Source organism: Mus pahari, chromosome 6 (assembly GCF_900095145.1).
Source record: "Mus pahari chromosome 6, PAHARI_EIJ_v1.1, whole genome shotgun sequence".
NCBI classification, from domain to species: Eukaryota; Metazoa; Chordata; class Mammalia; order Rodentia; family Muridae; genus Mus; species Mus pahari.
Genome location: NC_034595.1, coordinates 100,585,143 through 100,600,533, shown reverse-complemented (window position 1 = coordinate 100,600,533; position 15,391 = coordinate 100,585,143). Strand labels below are relative to the sequence as shown.

Genomic DNA, 15,391 nt, shown 5'->3' with positions numbered 1-15,391 from the left:
GATCTTCTCTGACTAGTTGGCTCAGCTGTAGGGCCAGCTGTGGGGCTCAGCTTCGGGGCTCAGCTGCGGGGCTCAAGCTGTGGGGCTAGGTGTGGGGCTCAGCTGTGGGGCCAGCTTGGATTTGAATTAGCAGAGGGGTTCCTGTGTGTCAGTTGCCAGTGGCTGTGCTTGATACCACTCAAAGCTTAAGACCTTAGACATCTGCTGCTGTGAATCTCGGGCTGTTATACGTGCCTTGCTTGGGACAACTCAAGCCATCTGGGACTTCTCCCAAACCTGGAGCATCCACTGAATGCCCGGAGCGAGTCAGCTATACCTCTCCTCCCAGCCTCTGCTTGTGCAGGCCGGCCCTCAGCCTTTCTCCCACAGTGCTCCTAGGTGGTGGGGACGGGCTCCAGATCAGAGAGGTATCCTAGGCCTAAGCTCTGGGACTGTGTACTTTACATTCTGTTGAGTAAAGCAAGCCGAAAGGCTAGACTCGGAGGAAGAGAGGCAGACCCCCCCTCTGGTAAAGTGTTGCAGTCTGGTGTGCCATGACCTTCAATCTTCCCCCTCAGGGAGGCCCTGGATCGGGCCATTGAGGAATTCACCCTCTCCTGTGCTGGCTACTGTGTGGCCACGTATGTGCTGGGCATCGGTGACCGGCACAGCGACAACATCATGATCAGAGAGAGTGGGCAGGTAGGGGCGTGTGCCCGGGTGGCTTCACTATGGGGCTGATGTCCAGTGAACGCTGTGAGCCCTGCTGGTGTCGTCTTCCCCTGGGTCTCTCAAGGGGCACGGAAGCTCCGTGTTCTCTGCTCTTTTTCTTCCTCCCTGCGGCTCCTGGGGTTGGAGCCCTGCTCACTCAAGGTTAAGGGCTCTGCTTCCTCCCCATCAGCTCTTCCACATTGATTTTGGCCACTTTCTGGGGAACTTCAAGACCAAGTTCGGAATCAACCGGGAGCGCGTCCCCTTCATTCTCACCTATGACTTTGTCCACGTGATCCAGCAGGGGAAGACTAACAACAGTGAGAAGTTTGAAAGGTGAGGGCTCTGCCCCAGACGCCGGGGACGCTGGGTTCGAGAACGAGGCTCCAGCTGGAGCCGGCAATCAGTCCTGCTCCCACCCCTCCCCTGGATGCTGGCGGATTGGGATGAGTGACCTCCAAACCTGTTTTCCCTCCTTGGGCCATGGGGGATGAGGTTTGTGTCTTCAGCAGGAGACAGAGGGAGGTTAGCTTGAGGAGCTAGCCATCAGTGGATAACCTTCAACAACAACCTTAAGCTCGGGAAGGTGCACAGGCCCGAGTGGTCAAGAGCACCCGGGACCTCACCTGCCCCACCTCCCTCACCTGCAGGTTCCGAGGCTACTGTGAACGAGCCTACACCATCCTGCGGCGCCACGGGCTGCTTTTCCTCCATCTCTTCGCCCTGATGCGGGCCGCAGGTCTGCCTGAGCTTAGCTGCTCCAAAGACATCCAGTACCTCAAGGTAAGCGTCCCTGTGGGGTCTCTTCCGCTACGATAAAAGCCTTCAAAAGCAACATGGGCAGAAAAGGGTTTGTGGTCACAGCAGTCACATCATGAAGGGGGAGTCAAGGGCAGGCACTGAACCAGAAGCATGGTTTGTTCAGGCTACCTTCTTTTACAAACCAGGACCACTTGCCTAGGGGATGGCACCACCCATGGTGGGCTGGACCCTCCTATATCAGTCATTGATCCAAAAAGTAAAATAAAATGCCCCAAGGGCTTAACTGCAGGCAATCTTATGAAGGTGTTTCCTTGGTTGAGGAAATTTCCTTTTTCCCAGATGACTCCAGTTTGTATCAAGTTGGCAGAAAACCACCAACACAGTAGGTCAATCCTGGGCTGAGTCAGGGCCAACTCCACGGCTGTATACTTCCTACAGCCTGCCTGGGAGGTCTGGATCCTAGTAGGGCCCCATTTGGTAGACTTTCAGGGGTACTGATAATTGTGGGGTCCTCGTGGCATCCTTGTCCTAGCAGTGGGCAGTGGCCAGAGTGGTCCAGTTTGCTGGGCCCACTTGTGCTGGGTGGCAGATATGTGGTAACCTTCCTTAGTCAATCCAGGTGTCCCTCATAGGTGTCCTCACACACACAGGTGTGTGCACACACTCAAACACACGCTCCTGCACGGCCTGTGTGAGCTAAGGTTCCTTGTACATTGTGTAAATGCTTTCTTCCCACGTCCTCTGTCTATGATAACTGGAGCAGAGGGTGACAGGCCACTGACCTAACCAGGGCATCCCCTGAAGGCCATATGACACTCTAAGGCATCTGACATTTGAGTCAATGGGTGGACCATCTGGGTTTGGGGTCTGAATACAGAGAGAATTTAGCATCCCATTGGGCTTCAGTATGGATAGCATAACAGAGAGAGCAAGGTCCTTCAATGTCACTCTGCTGTGTGTGGTTTTTTGTCCAGGACTCTCTGGCACTGGGGAAGACGGAGGAAGAGGCGCTAAAGCACTTCCGGGTGAAGTTCAACGAAGCTCTCCGAGAGAGCTGGAAAACCAAAGTCAACTGGCTGGCGCACAATGTGTCCAAGGATAACAGACAGTAAGAGGCGCCCCCTGGTGGTCATGGCGGTTCCCTCCTGGCTCTCAGCCCTAGAGGCAAACGACGGTCCTGGAGACCAGGCATGTCCAGTGGTCACCAAAGGGGCCCCAGAGCCTGAACTGTCCCTCATGGGGAAGAGCCACACAACTGCTTCTTGTTTACACTGGTAATTTATTTATGACTCGAAATGTTTAAGGAACAGAATAGCCATAAAGGGAAGTGCATTTCTGTGCAGGGGAGGGGTGATGTCCTCACGACCCCGGGTCAGCATTGTACGACTTGAGGATCGTACCTAGTCTTCCAACCTGTGGGTCTTGGCCCAGCAAAGCCAGTTCTTGGGGCCTTCTTCCCAGGCTCCCAGCAGGCCGCCTGGACCAATCCTGGCAGTCACGTGGTGCCTCCCAGTGCAGACAGGACACTTCCATCCTCAGCTCACCTCCGCCACCCTTGGCGACCTCCACCAACCAAGCCTCCGGCAGCTCTTGAGGAAGCCAGGGGCTTCCCTCTAGACTCAGGCACGCTTGCTCTGCACTGCTGAAGCGACCTCTTGGGTTTGGGTATGGGAACACCCTCCCCTCTCACTTGCGGGTAAGAACATGATCTGCAAACTCTGTACTGAACCCCGACGGCTGGGGTGAGGGACCCGGCCTCCACTACAGACAGCGTATTCCAGGCCTCGACCCGATTTAGCTCCGCGTGGTCATGGATCAAGACGAAGGGCCAGCCAGAATGGAAGTCCTCTTCACGGTTCATGTGAGGGGCACACAAAGGCAGCTTTATGGACAGACAGGACTGATCTCTCCCAGAGCTGAAATCTCAGAAGGCAGCTGGGGAGCTAGGCTCGAAAGTGTGAGCAAGGATGAGAACAAAATTCAGTGTAGTCCGGGCAATCAGACGAACTCTAGAAATGCAGTCTCGGCCTCCTCCCAGGTATCCGAACGCCAGCCGCCCGCCCGGCTTTTAGAGAGCCCAGCTCAGGGGCGCTTATCGTGTCATCCCGAGCACATCTCGATGTATCAGCTGCCACCTCAGGACCTGGATCTCCTGGTAGCATTCTGAGACTTTCAGAATCATCACCGCTGTCTCACCAGCAGCCCAGAACATGGCTCAAGGAGCCCAGCCATCATGAAGGAGCCCCTTCATGATGATGAGCCGAGGGTCCAGCAGTGAGCAGTGCCTCCGCAGCACCCTTAGTCTGCCCCACCGACTCTGAAATAGGAAATGTGTCTGTGTGTGTGTGTATGTATGCCATGTTATTTATTGAGAAGAGTCTAGGTGCTCTGGTGTGGCTGCAGGTGCTGCACAGGCTCAGCCTTTCTGGGTTGGGTGTGTGGCCTGGCTGGAAGACAGTTTTTTGTTAAGTTTTCTCCTCTCATTGATGTGGGCTGAGACCAGTTTGTGCAACCTTGACACAACAGGTAAAGACAGGTGAAAAGAAATAAAAACGTTTTTATGTTCTTATGTCCTTGGCTCAAATAACAAGGGGGCTTGGGGATACAGCGCACTGGTAGAGCCCTTGACTGTGAAGTGCAAAGCCTCAGGTACGTTCCTCAGTACCATAAAAATGAATAATCCTGGCCCGGCATGGTGGACATCTGTAATCCCAGCACCGAGCAGTCAGAGGCAGGAGGATTGCTTTTACGTTTGAGCCCAGCCTATCGGGGGTTATGTAGGAGATCTTGTCTCAAAAATAAATCCCTCAACCCCCACCCCACCCCGCCCCACCCCACCCAGAAAACATGACAGAATGGACCCCACTCAGGCTGGAGTTAGAACCAGAACTTTATTATAACGCATACACTTTCTGACCTAGTGTCGATATACACATCTTAAAGGGGGCCCTGCGGCTACTGACACACGACAGTGTCCCTCTCTTCATTAGCCTGTTTCCATCTAAGAAAGCAGCTACAGGGAATGGGACACAGGAGGGCGGCCACAGCCAGCACAGCTTCGGCATCCTTACAACTAGCAGCGAGGACTGGCTGTCCCAGCTGGAGCAGTCTAAACTGTGATTGTGAATGACAAGCTGTGCTGTGTGAGTTGTACCCGCTGTCTCCTCACCGCCAAACCAACTGGGTCTCATCTGCTGGGTCTTAGATCTTACCCCAAACCCAACAGCAAGCAGCATCCCATGGGGCCTCTGGGGAGGAGAGAGAACAGATTGTTTTGGAACATTGTAGCAGTTTGTCATCGGGCCTCAGGGTCTCCTTGTGGGTGCTGTAGTGCAGACTTGTCTGTCTTCCAAGTGAGGAGCCTGACGGCCTGCACCTTGGCTGTCCATTCCCAGCTACACCGTTTCACCAACTGGGAGACACACGTTAATAAGCAGAAACCATGTGGCTGCCAGTCACAGGCGTGTGCGAGAAAGGCCAGGGGCTTTGGCAACACCCTGGCTCTTGCCTGCTTCTAATGTGGTTGGAGGCGCGTGGGGCTGTCCCCCAGGCAGCACTGAAAGCCTATGGCCCCAGCCACGTGGCTGTACAGAAATCACAGCGAGGGCCACAGTGACTTGGACCTTTCCAACCTGGTTTCTTGGGAGGGGAGAGGGAGGACGAAGAGTTCCTCCTGGCCCCGAGTTCTGACTTTACATTCCTGTCCTGAACTACTAGCACAGAGGACACAAAGAATCCCAATTTATTTACAAAATATTAAAAAGTCAGTTGGTCATCTACATATTAACCCCCCCTGCTCTCCCACTTTATACATGCACTAGTTTGGGAAAAAATAAAAATAAAAACTTTTAAAAATAAAGGAGAAACGGTTACTGACTGCGTGGGAGTAATCTTTCACCCTCCGTCGACAAGTCCGCTCACTGCGGCTTCTCTGGAGGTCCCAGGTACTGGTGTCCTCTCCCTGGCCGACGGGGAACTCCAGACACACTTGGGGTCTATGGTGCTGTGGGGCCCCTGCCCCGGGGAGGAAGCGCCAGCTTCTAGCAAAACTGCAATGGTGATGGGCGGGGAGGGTGGAGCCGGTGGTCCCACACACCAAGCACGGGAGGACTTTGAGCAGTGGGGGAGGGGTCTGCAGACCTGCTGGTCAAAATGATTTTGTACATCGTGGACCCGTGGGGCTGGGAGAGAGTCTGGAGCGCAGGCGCTGAGTGTGGGTTTAGTAGCTGAGTGTGGAGTCGTCCCATTCCAGCTGTCGGGTGGCATTCTGGCCGTCCCCGGGGCCGCCTTCCTCCTCCTCGCTGCTCTCGGACTCGGCGCTGGTGATGTCCTCCTCCTCCTCCCCATCCTCACTCTCCTCCTCCTCCTCTTCCTCCTCCTCCTCCTCACTGCTGTGCTGGTCCTCATACGTCTGGCAAAGAGACGACGGCATAAGTCTAGCCTGTGGCCCCATCACCCAGTGTCCATCTACTAAAAGTCACAAAGGAAAACACAGCCAACCCCACAGTGACAGAAAGGTCCGAGCAGCACTGGGAGTCGCCTCGCCAGAAGTGACAGGGCAAGTGATGCTCATTAGCAACACGAAGACCACGCACTTGGGTCGGGGTGCTCACTGCAGAGGGGTGGAACTTAGTCCTGTCATACCAGAGACATCTAGGGTTAAAGAAGCCAAGAGTGTTAAATAGCCTGCCTGTGCTACTCACGGAGGCCTTCAGCAAGGTCTCGGAGCCAGGGCTTCCTCATCTGATGGTGACCTCCCTAATTTCACTGACCCAACGTGCAGAGCACGTGGCCCGGGTCTCCAAGGCGCTCTACGGTCGGCCCTTCTGCGCATGACCCGGATCTCTGGCGCTTTGTGGTCGGCCCTTCTGCGCATGACCCGGGTCTCTGTGGCGCTCTGCGGTCGGCCCCTCTGCGCCTACCTCCATGGGGTTGACTGTGATGGTCAAGGCGGAGTCATCCCAGTCCATCTCGTTCTCCTTCCCCGTGTCCTGGTCGCGCATCGTTCGCTGATGTGCAGCCCGGATCCGAAACACCCCCAGGATGATCATGAAAACCAGGAAGCTGACACATACCACGATCACCACCGTCGCCGTGCTGGGGACAACTGCCACGGGATTTGAAGACCAGACACAGCTTTTGTGACACTGCTTACACCCAGAGAGCCCCCCCCCCATCCTTCCTTGGTCTCAACTACTCTAGGTAGGTCAAATGGAATGTGTCAGAGTGACCCCATACACACTAGGGGGAAGCCCTAGGCCTGCCTTTGCTCACCCGCTGCTCTGTGGCTGCAGTAAGCGAGCTTCCTTGTGTAAGTGGCAGCATTGGGGTAGCTGACAGGCAGTGGTTGTGAGCTATGCTCACTACCAGGCTTGTGTGTGTATGTGTCTGTCTGTCTGTCTGGACCCTACATACCACAGCATCCTGACCCATGTGCTTTCCCCCGTCCTACCTGCAAACGGGTGAGGATTGGCCAGGTTGTGACCAGACAGGTCCACAAAGGATCGATGTTCAGGGTGGACGAACTGTGGCTGGGCAGCCATGTGGTTGGCGTGTTCCACGGGGTTGGCTGTGTGGATCACATTCACCTATAGCAGAGAGAGTGTCACTAGGGCCGGGACCCCAAGTGTACCTGACAGGTAAATAGGGGGTCGACTACTGGCAAAGCAGTGCTGCTTCCCGGTCTCCCAGCTCCAGAAAAACATCAGAAGTGAGACCTGGTCACCGGTTACAACAGTGTGACAGTGTCACATATCCCAGAAACAGCGTGTGTCTGATGGCTCATTTGTAGTGTAGCTTACAAAAGAACGCATTCACATCAGAGTAGGACACAACCCTGGCCTTAGGAGACAGCTCGGATCACCTCTTCCCACCCTTTCGCCAGCCACCCTTTGGCTTGAGTACAGTCTCCGCCCACCACTTGATCACGGTGGAGACGTGGGCGGGTTGCTCAGAATTTATTTCTTCAGACCTCGAGGCGCTGGCCAATGAAGTCAGCTGCAGCAGAGGCCGCTGAAGGTTTCAGGGCAGCGTGTTCTGTCCTTTAGCTGCTGTGGCCTCAGAGTGACTGTGGCAGTGTTGGCACTCAACAACCCGGGACCCAAATGTCCCTGTCAATGGGGCGGTGATCTGACACAGCCACCAAGACCACTTGGTTTCATGGGGGCTCGTTCACATATGGGACCCAGAGAACACCCTTGTCCCTCCCCACAGACACTGTTATCACCCTCCATCTCTGCTCCCCAAGGCCTGTATGTCTACCCTGTGGACACAGCCAGCCCTGCTCTGTGCCTAAACAGTTGCCGCCATGAACGTCTGAAACCTTGGGGGCCCGAGTCAGGACATCTGATCACTCTTACTGCTGGCCCTTTGCGGTGGGCACCCTGGACTCACCTCCACCTTGAACTCATTGCTGAGGTAGCGACCATTTAGTTCTGAGCAAATAAGCTTGAACTTCCGGTCCAGCAGGGACCTGGTGTGCCAATTCCGATAGCGCAGGAGGTGCAAAACCTCCTCGTAGCTTGCCATGGTCTCCACGCCTGTAGGGTGTTGAGGGTGAGCGGCTTAAGTCAGGAGCCCAGGTGGGCCCTTGGGTCAGCCAAGCCGAGGGCTACAGCTCTGTGGCTCTCAGAGTCAGGGAACTAAAGCAAAGCAAGCAGGCATTTCTCCATCCAGGGGCACGTGCTGTTTGTTATGTGCCAGCCCCACCCTGCACACAGCACTGCCCATGCCCCGCCATGTGTAGAAGGGTGCTAGGGTGAGGCGGATACACAGCTACAGGCAATGAGCAGGCCAGAGCCTTCCCCTCCCTTCTTCCCCTCACCTGTGAAGACCACGCCCAGGTCAGAGTGGCTCGCTTCGATGCCCTTCTGCTGGAGGCGGGTCACGTCTACTTCCAGGCTCTCCTGCTCTGCGTTCAGCTCCTCCCCTTCCACGGTGACCTCACAAGTGTCCAGATCATGCACAATTTCCTCTGACACCAGTGACTCTTGCACTGCAAAAAAAAAAAAAAAGGGGGGGGGCTGCTGGAGAGGGCTCAGCGGTTAAGAGCACTGACTGCTCTTCCAGAGGTCCTGAGTTCAAATCCCAGCAACCACATGGTGGCTCACAACCATCTGTAATGGGATCTGATGCCCTCTTCTGGTGTGTCTGAATCCAGCTACATTGTACTTATATAAATTAATAAATAAATCTTTAAAACAAACAAACAAACAAACAAAACAAAAAGAGACCAGAAATAGCAGAGGCTGCAGGCGACATAATCCCACTCCCTACCCCCTGTCACATCTCAAATCCACAGTCAAGTGTAAGGACCAAGAATGGGAGAGTCACCTTCAAGACTTGGGGGCTGAGAGTGTAGTCAGCGGTAGAGTAAATGATTAGCATATTGAAGGCCCAGGCCCAGACCCGGCTCAGTCAATAAATATCACTCAGTAAGTCCCCGGTAAGAATGGAGGGACACTGTCTTCCTTTGGGCTGGCCCTCAAGCTAAATCTTAAAACCCAACACCAGCTGCAGCCAAGTTCCAGAAACAGACTCAAGCGTTAAAACATTAAAACCTCCAAAACCTGACAGAAAAAGGGCCCAAGAGGAATGGCGCCCTGCCAGTCACGACAGAAGAGGCAGGCCCCGGGGGAGCAGTTACCTGTGGGGTCCTCGGACCCATCTGCCTCAGGCTCCACCTCTCTGGTGATGGTGCTGATGATTCTCAGCTCCGGGAAGAGGGAAATACCCTCCACGCTCTCAAACTCAGAAGCTGCCCGGGCAAAGTGGTGGACGCCACTCAGGCTGATCTGAGGCTCTTCCGGCTGCAAAACCATCACGTAGCCCTCCACCGGGGGCACCTCGATGCAAGCCGCCTCGTTAAAGCACCTGTCAGAGAGGCAGGAAGAGGAGGGAGAGAAGGTGCCGAGAGCGGTGAGGCTCAGAGGGGACAGCGGGTGGCCATTCCTCATTCAGCTTCCCAAGATCAAGTGATTACCGGCCTTCCCTAGCAGGGGAGGCAGAGGCTAAAGACCTAGAGGCACACACACTTCCCGCCCAGGGGTCTGTGGACAGAGACGGATGCTTTGCGACCTACTTGACAGTGCTGGTGATTTTGAACCTGCGGATGCCTGGTGTGGGGAACTGCCTTGAGTTAAGGTAGGAAATGTGCTGCATAGCCTTGTCCAGGTCTCCAATGTTGTCTCCCTCCAAGGTCAAGACCGCCTGGCTGGAGCTTGCTTGGATCTGAAATCAATACACCAGAGAGAGGAGAGGGGAACAAGGTTCCAACTGAGAGAGGCCAAAACCGAGAGACAGTAAGTCGCCAGCCGGGGCTGAGTCTCAGAGCAGCTGTTTAGTCCCTAAGAACAAGACATTCAGGGCGAGGCTAGGAGTAAGGTCAGGGGAGCCCTCACCTGCACGCCTCTGTTGGCATCTTCGGGGACCTGCAGGTCCAGCCCCTCTTTGCAGGTGTACAGACAGTCAATCACCTTCTTATCTGCCAGTTTCCCAGAACGGACCGTGAGGCCAGCCAGGTTACCTCGGAAAAACTGTGTCATGTGCAGGTCGCCACCTTAGGAAGGGGAGGAAGCGAGAGGTGAGGTTCGTTGGGCTTGCGGCCCACAGGCTCCTGGTTATGTCTCATGGCCGTGTTACCAGTGCTGGTGGCTTGATGGATGGACATGCAAGTTAGTTCAGAACAAACCCTGTTAGCCTTGTAGTCTACATGGAAGCACAATGAAAAATTAAATTGTTTATGATCATGCACATGGCCTGAAGAAGAGACGAGCGAGCGGGAGAGGGGTCCCTCACCCACACCCTGAATGCTCAGAGGCCCCTCCAAGGTCCTCATACACCTGGCTGTTCCCTGATGACGGCAGTCAAGGCAGTGCCATCACCTAGGTGCACAACACTGCCTCCCTCCTCACTACCAGCTTGCTCAACCACTGCCACCTACTGGCCAAGCACACTGTGGGATGTTCTTCCTGACTCTGAGGACTTAGGAGCTGGGGGTGTGGGAAAGCCTGGCTCGTCACACAGCAGGAACTCTGGATGCTTAGAGTCCCCACATAAAACCCTCTGGGGCCTTCTACATATCTACGTGTACAGTACTCATGAATGTATGCATGTTCACACATTTGTGCATGTATGTACACATGTGCGATGCATACATGTACATTATGCATGTTCATATGCTTGGGTACATGTGTGCGTGTGCACGTGTGTGAGTAGACCTCTGGGGTAGGCCTCTTGGTGAACCCAGAGCTTGCCCATATAGCTAACTAGCCAGCTTGTTCAGGGAGTCCCTGTCTTTGCCTTCTCATCACTAGAATTACAAGCGGGCCACCGGGTTCACTTGCTGTTCAGTGTGTGGTAGGGATCTCAACTCCGGGCTCCACGCTTGCAGAGCAAGCACATCATGCATTGAGTTATCTTGGCTTCCCGGAAGCTCTGTTGAGTTCTCTGAGGAAAACAGGCAGGGAAGACAAAATGAAGAAAGCGAAGCCCCAGAGGACAGACCTGACAGACCACAATAACCAGCCACAAACTACAGCTCGCCTTTATGTTAATGAAGGCCAGGGCCCCCTCACAGCAAGTCATCCCTAGGGAATTGCTATTTCTGTTTAGAATGTGTCGATTAGGACAGAAAATGTAGAAACTGTTCTGTTCCGTGGCTCAGCTTACTGATCACCATTAAGGGGCCTCCCAAACCTAGCCTGGGTAATTTTAGTGGGAGCCTCATGCAGTGGGCCTGGGGGACTGGAGGCACTAGGATCCCCACAAATGCAGCATACAGGGGTGTGACCTGCCCCCCTCTGCCAAGCTGATGGGGCAGGAAGGGAAGTCCCAGGAGGCAATGGGGAAGCTCAATGCAGGCAAGCAGCTGAAATGGTGTCGGGATCGAAATGCAAGTTGCTTATCTCATGCGACATGTGGGATGGACCAACGACTCGTCTTTAAAGGAAACACTATAGTGAACGGGGAATGTGGGTGGGGGTGGGGTGATCCAGCAACCTGCAGAGGCCATCGTCGCAGGCTCAGTCTCATTGCCACTCTCCACTCCTGAATACTCTGGAAAGGCAAGACAGACGGCAGAAAGGACCAAGAGGTTAGGGCCTCGAAAGTCAAGTGCTGGAGCAGCCAAACCTGGGCCCCAGAGAACAAAGTCCCCCTTGACCGCTGGGACACGGTTCACCTGGATACAAGCTTGTACTTGGTGACCTATCCCAGAGGGACCCCCCCAATGCTTCATTTGGGGTTTCTCTTTTATACAGGTACTTCTTGCAGAAACACAAATCGGTTTAAGGTAAGATAAAGACGCAGGCACAGCAAATTCATTATCAGTTTAGCTGACACGGTAGTGTGTTCCCTGAGGTCTGGTTGGGAGCGGTGCTGGAGCAGACATAAATAAACTTTCAGCTCCTGGACCAGTGTCTTCTTCCCTCCAGACAGGAAGCAGAACGTACAGACAAAACGGGAGGGGCCCATACCAGGTCCAGAATGTGGTACATGAAACCTGTGAGTCTGTACTTTCCTGGGGTTAAATACCAGAGGAAGGAGGATGCTAAGAGGGACACTGGCTGACTGCCTGGGCACTCACAGAGCACAGTCTCTACAGCTGCAATCAGGGTAGAGAATCCAAAGCTTGCCCGGTGGTTAGACACCCATGGCTGAGCACAGAACCCATCCCTTCTGTACTGTATTTCAGGGAAACGCCTCCCCTTATGACTGCTTGGTCACAGCAGCCACTGTGCTGTACTCACTTGTCACTCCATGCAACAAGTGTGGAGAAGCCTTGGGATGAGGCCAGACCTGTGAGGCGGGTTACACCTTCATGTCCACCCACCAGGATCTCTCTAACAGTTAGAGGTGGAGCAGCTGCCAATGGCCCATCTTCCCCACTGTGAACTACTGGGGAGAGGGGTTCTACATTCACTGAAAGGCAAAGGGTAGCTTTTCCCGTGTGAACTGAATTTTAAACAGCGCATGTTGATAAGGGCTAGAGAGATGGGTCAATGGTTAGAGCATGGGCTATCCTTTCAGAGGAACCGGGTTCAATTCCCTGCACCCACATGGTGACTCACAACCATCTGTAACTCTGGTTCCAGGAGATCTGATGCCCTCTTCCAGCTTCCACAGGCACAAGGCATACACACGTGGTGCATAGACATACATACAGACAGAAATACTGTGATACATGGAATTTTAAAAATTAGAAAAAAACCAGCACTCGGGAAGCAGAAACAAGTGGATTTCTGAGTTCAAGGCCAGCCTGGTCTACAGAATGAGTTCCAGGACAGCCAGGGCTACACAGAGAAACCCTGTCTCGGAAAAAAAAAAAATTGTGTTGGTTTGGTGTGGAAATCACTGTCAGGCTGAGGCAGCTGAGGTCATAGAGGAAGGATGAGAAGTACCTGGTGTTTGATGGCAGTGACCCTAAGGCCAAAGGTGGCAGGACAGCCCAGGGTGGCCCACTTAACCAACATGACAGAACTGTCAGAGTGGAGTTTCCTTCAGGTTTGTGTGTGTGTGTGTGTGTGTGTGTGTGTGTGGTTTTGTTTTTAGTTTTTGTTTTTCCTTACAACACCTTTGAATATAAACCTAGAAGACATCTTATTTCCTCACAGGGAGTTGCACCAACCAACAGTGAACCTGAAGAGTGCTCTAACTCAGTGTGCTCCGACTCCCTTGTATCCAAGAGAATTTAGTGAGAAACTCTGAAATTCAAATTCTCCTAAAATAAACAGATTTGTCTTGGGAATTAGATTCATTCATAGTTTTCTAACTAAAGTCAAGGCACTGTCTTCCTATGGGGAGAAAAATCATATCTAAAGACTCTTCACTCAGCAGACATAGTGATGGTGCCTGGATCTGGGTAGGAAGCTGTCGGGCACACGGGTCACAGTGGGTCCCAGGCCGGTGCATGGCTCTGTGAACTTGGACATGAACAGTTAATGTTTACTTCCAATAACTTATTTCCTTTGGCTATAAGTATAGACTATAAACCAGTATTTAGGTTCAAATCGCAGCTGATCACCTGGCTAATCTTGAGCTTGCTCCTTCCCCAGGTCTCCATTTCTTCTGCTATATGAGAGGAATATGAAGCTTGCCTGAGATAACACGTAATAGGCAAACAGCAGACAGCCTGCCACACGGCAAACACAAGCATCAAGGGTTTGCTCTGGCCTCGGGGTGTGAGGGATCATTCCTCCAGCAGAGCTTTCCAGAGTCCTCTCCAAATGTTCCCTCACTTGCAGGTTCCTAGCAAGCTCTTGACAGCTTGCTAAAGGGCTAAATACCACAGAAGAGGCCTGCCAGCCAGAGACTTCTACATCCTTTATATTTCTGTATCTATGGTTCACTCTTACCTCCAGCTTTGCAGACACCAATCATTAATAGACAGGTTGGTTTATATGCTGGTTTCCTAACCATACTTTCTGTGTGTGTGTGTGTGTGTGTGTGTGTGTGTGTGTGTGTGTGTGTGTGTGTGTTCTCAGGTTCAGGAAAGGTGATGTGTCTGTTGTCCACACACACCTTTAGTAAACAGCGATCGATGACATGACTAGTGTCCCCTAAAGGCTCTGCACAGATAAAGGAGGCATGGGTAAAGAGGATGAGCTAAGACTCTGACACAGTGAGAACAAGGTAAGGAGCTATTGTTTAATCCCCGAGGCCCTTCGTTACCTTGCCAGCAAGCTCCCACCACAAGTTGAGTCTCTATTTTGGTTGGATGAAGCGGGTAGTCCTCTGTCACGGAGAAGGGCTCATGAGAGACGCCGTCCACATAGAGAGTCACACTTGGGACTTCCACATTGAGGACAAAGTGGTGCCAGTCCTCATCACAGACCTAGCCAAGGCAATGGAAGTATGACATGTCAACTAGCTGCTTAGCCAAAGACACAACCCCAGCTGCAGCAGGAAAAGACCCGGAAGATGAGCTACGCGTAGGAACGACTTCCTAAAAAGAAAAGGATTTTAAAAAATCTGTGGAGAAAGTATTTCACAAACACATCCCACTGGAAAGAAGGCCGATTTCCTCATCTCTCCGGCATTTCAAACCGGCAGCATCAGCACAGGCCAGGGACTCCTAGCCAGGGGCTGTGCAATTCTCCAGAAGTTTCTCTAACAGCAGGTTAGACATTTATCTCCTAAAAACTGAGGTGGCCCTGACTGTCTTGGGACTGGACTTGGGAGTCAGTGCTCTGTCAGCTTTTACCTCCCAAACAGTAGTCCTTCATTTTCAGACCAAAACAGCAGTATCACCAGTCAAGGTATATGACAGAGCACATGCATGTTCTCTGCTGAAGTCCTCATCCAAACAGGAACATACAGGCTGAGGCCAGCTGGTAAGTACCCATGCCTAAGGCCCTGGGGTCAAATCCCCAGGACCACACACAACCACACCATGGTGCCTGACTGCAGCCTCTCAGCAGCTGGAGAGTAGAGTTTGAGGCCAACCTGAACTACATGAATCCCCGGCAGAAAGGAGAGGAGAGGAGAGGACGGGAGAGGAGGGGAGGGAGGGATGGGGAAAGGCAAAGCAAAGGGCAGCACCTCTGTGAGTTCAAGGCCAGCCTGGCCTACACAGCAAGTTCAGCCAGGTCTACATAACCGGGCTACAGAGACCCTGCCTCAAAAAAATAAATAAATAAAAAATAAAAATAAAAATAAAAAAAATAAGAACATGTAACTCAGACTACATGCCAAATTAAACTGAATTCCTTTACAGTGGTTAACAGGCATTATGAATAGATCAACCTAACGCAATGTTTGACTCCTTGTAGACTCCTTATTTAAACAAACTGTAGAGACTCTCTGGTTCAATAAGAAACATCTCTAAAACAGCTTGAAATTTGAACACTTACTGGATATTTGATTGTCTTAAGAATTACTGATACCAAAAAAAAAAAAAAAAAAAAAAACCATTGTTTAGAGACAGGGTCTTGTAAATTCA

At 52.7% G+C, this 15,391-nt stretch overlaps 2 protein-coding genes across 8 annotated transcripts in view; one reads left to right on the top strand and one right to left on the bottom strand.

The window, feature by feature from the left end:
• The window catches only part of Pik3cd (phosphatidylinositol-4,5-bisphosphate 3-kinase catalytic subunit delta), a 49,560-nt gene extending 45,491 nt beyond the window's left edge, over positions 1–4,069 (top strand). For 3 of the 4 annotated variants that reach the window (XM_021200669.1, XM_021200667.1, XM_029539788.1), the window contains exons 21-24: positions 558–681; positions 881–1,026; positions 1,341–1,473; positions 2,427–4,021. In XM_021200669.1, coding sequence (XP_021056328.1) covers positions 558–681; positions 881–1,026; positions 1,341–1,473; positions 2,427–2,564 — 541 coding nt within the window. In that variant the 3' untranslated portion in view covers positions 2,565–4,021. Of the gene's footprint in view, positions 1–557; positions 682–880; positions 1,027–1,340; positions 1,474–2,426 lie in introns of all 4 variants that reach the window. The other variant, XM_029539787.1, reaches the window with a different exon arrangement.
• A 255-nt stretch (positions 4,070–4,324) lies between these two features.
• Positions 4,325–15,391, bottom strand: part of Clstn1 (calsyntenin 1) — a 56,818-nt gene continuing 45,751 nt past the window's right edge. For 2 of the 4 annotated variants that reach the window (XM_021199685.1, XM_021199684.1), the window contains 10 exons: positions 14,122–14,284; positions 11,452–11,508; positions 9,852–10,009; positions 9,533–9,681; positions 9,098–9,324; positions 8,276–8,446; positions 7,846–7,991; positions 6,905–7,040; positions 6,375–6,559; positions 4,325–5,863 (listed from right to left, as the gene is read on the bottom strand). In XM_021199685.1, coding sequence (XP_021055344.1) covers positions 5,672–5,863; positions 6,375–6,559; positions 6,905–7,040; positions 7,846–7,991; positions 8,276–8,446; positions 9,098–9,324; positions 9,533–9,681; positions 9,852–10,009; positions 11,452–11,508; positions 14,122–14,284 — 1,584 coding nt within the window. In that variant the 3' untranslated portion in view covers positions 4,325–5,671. The remainder of the gene's footprint in view (positions 5,864–6,374; positions 6,560–6,904; positions 7,041–7,845; positions 7,992–8,275; positions 8,447–9,097; positions 9,325–9,532; positions 9,682–9,851; positions 10,010–11,451; positions 11,509–14,121; positions 14,285–15,391) is intronic. The other 2 variants (XM_029539733.1, XM_029539734.1) reach the window with 1 other exon arrangement.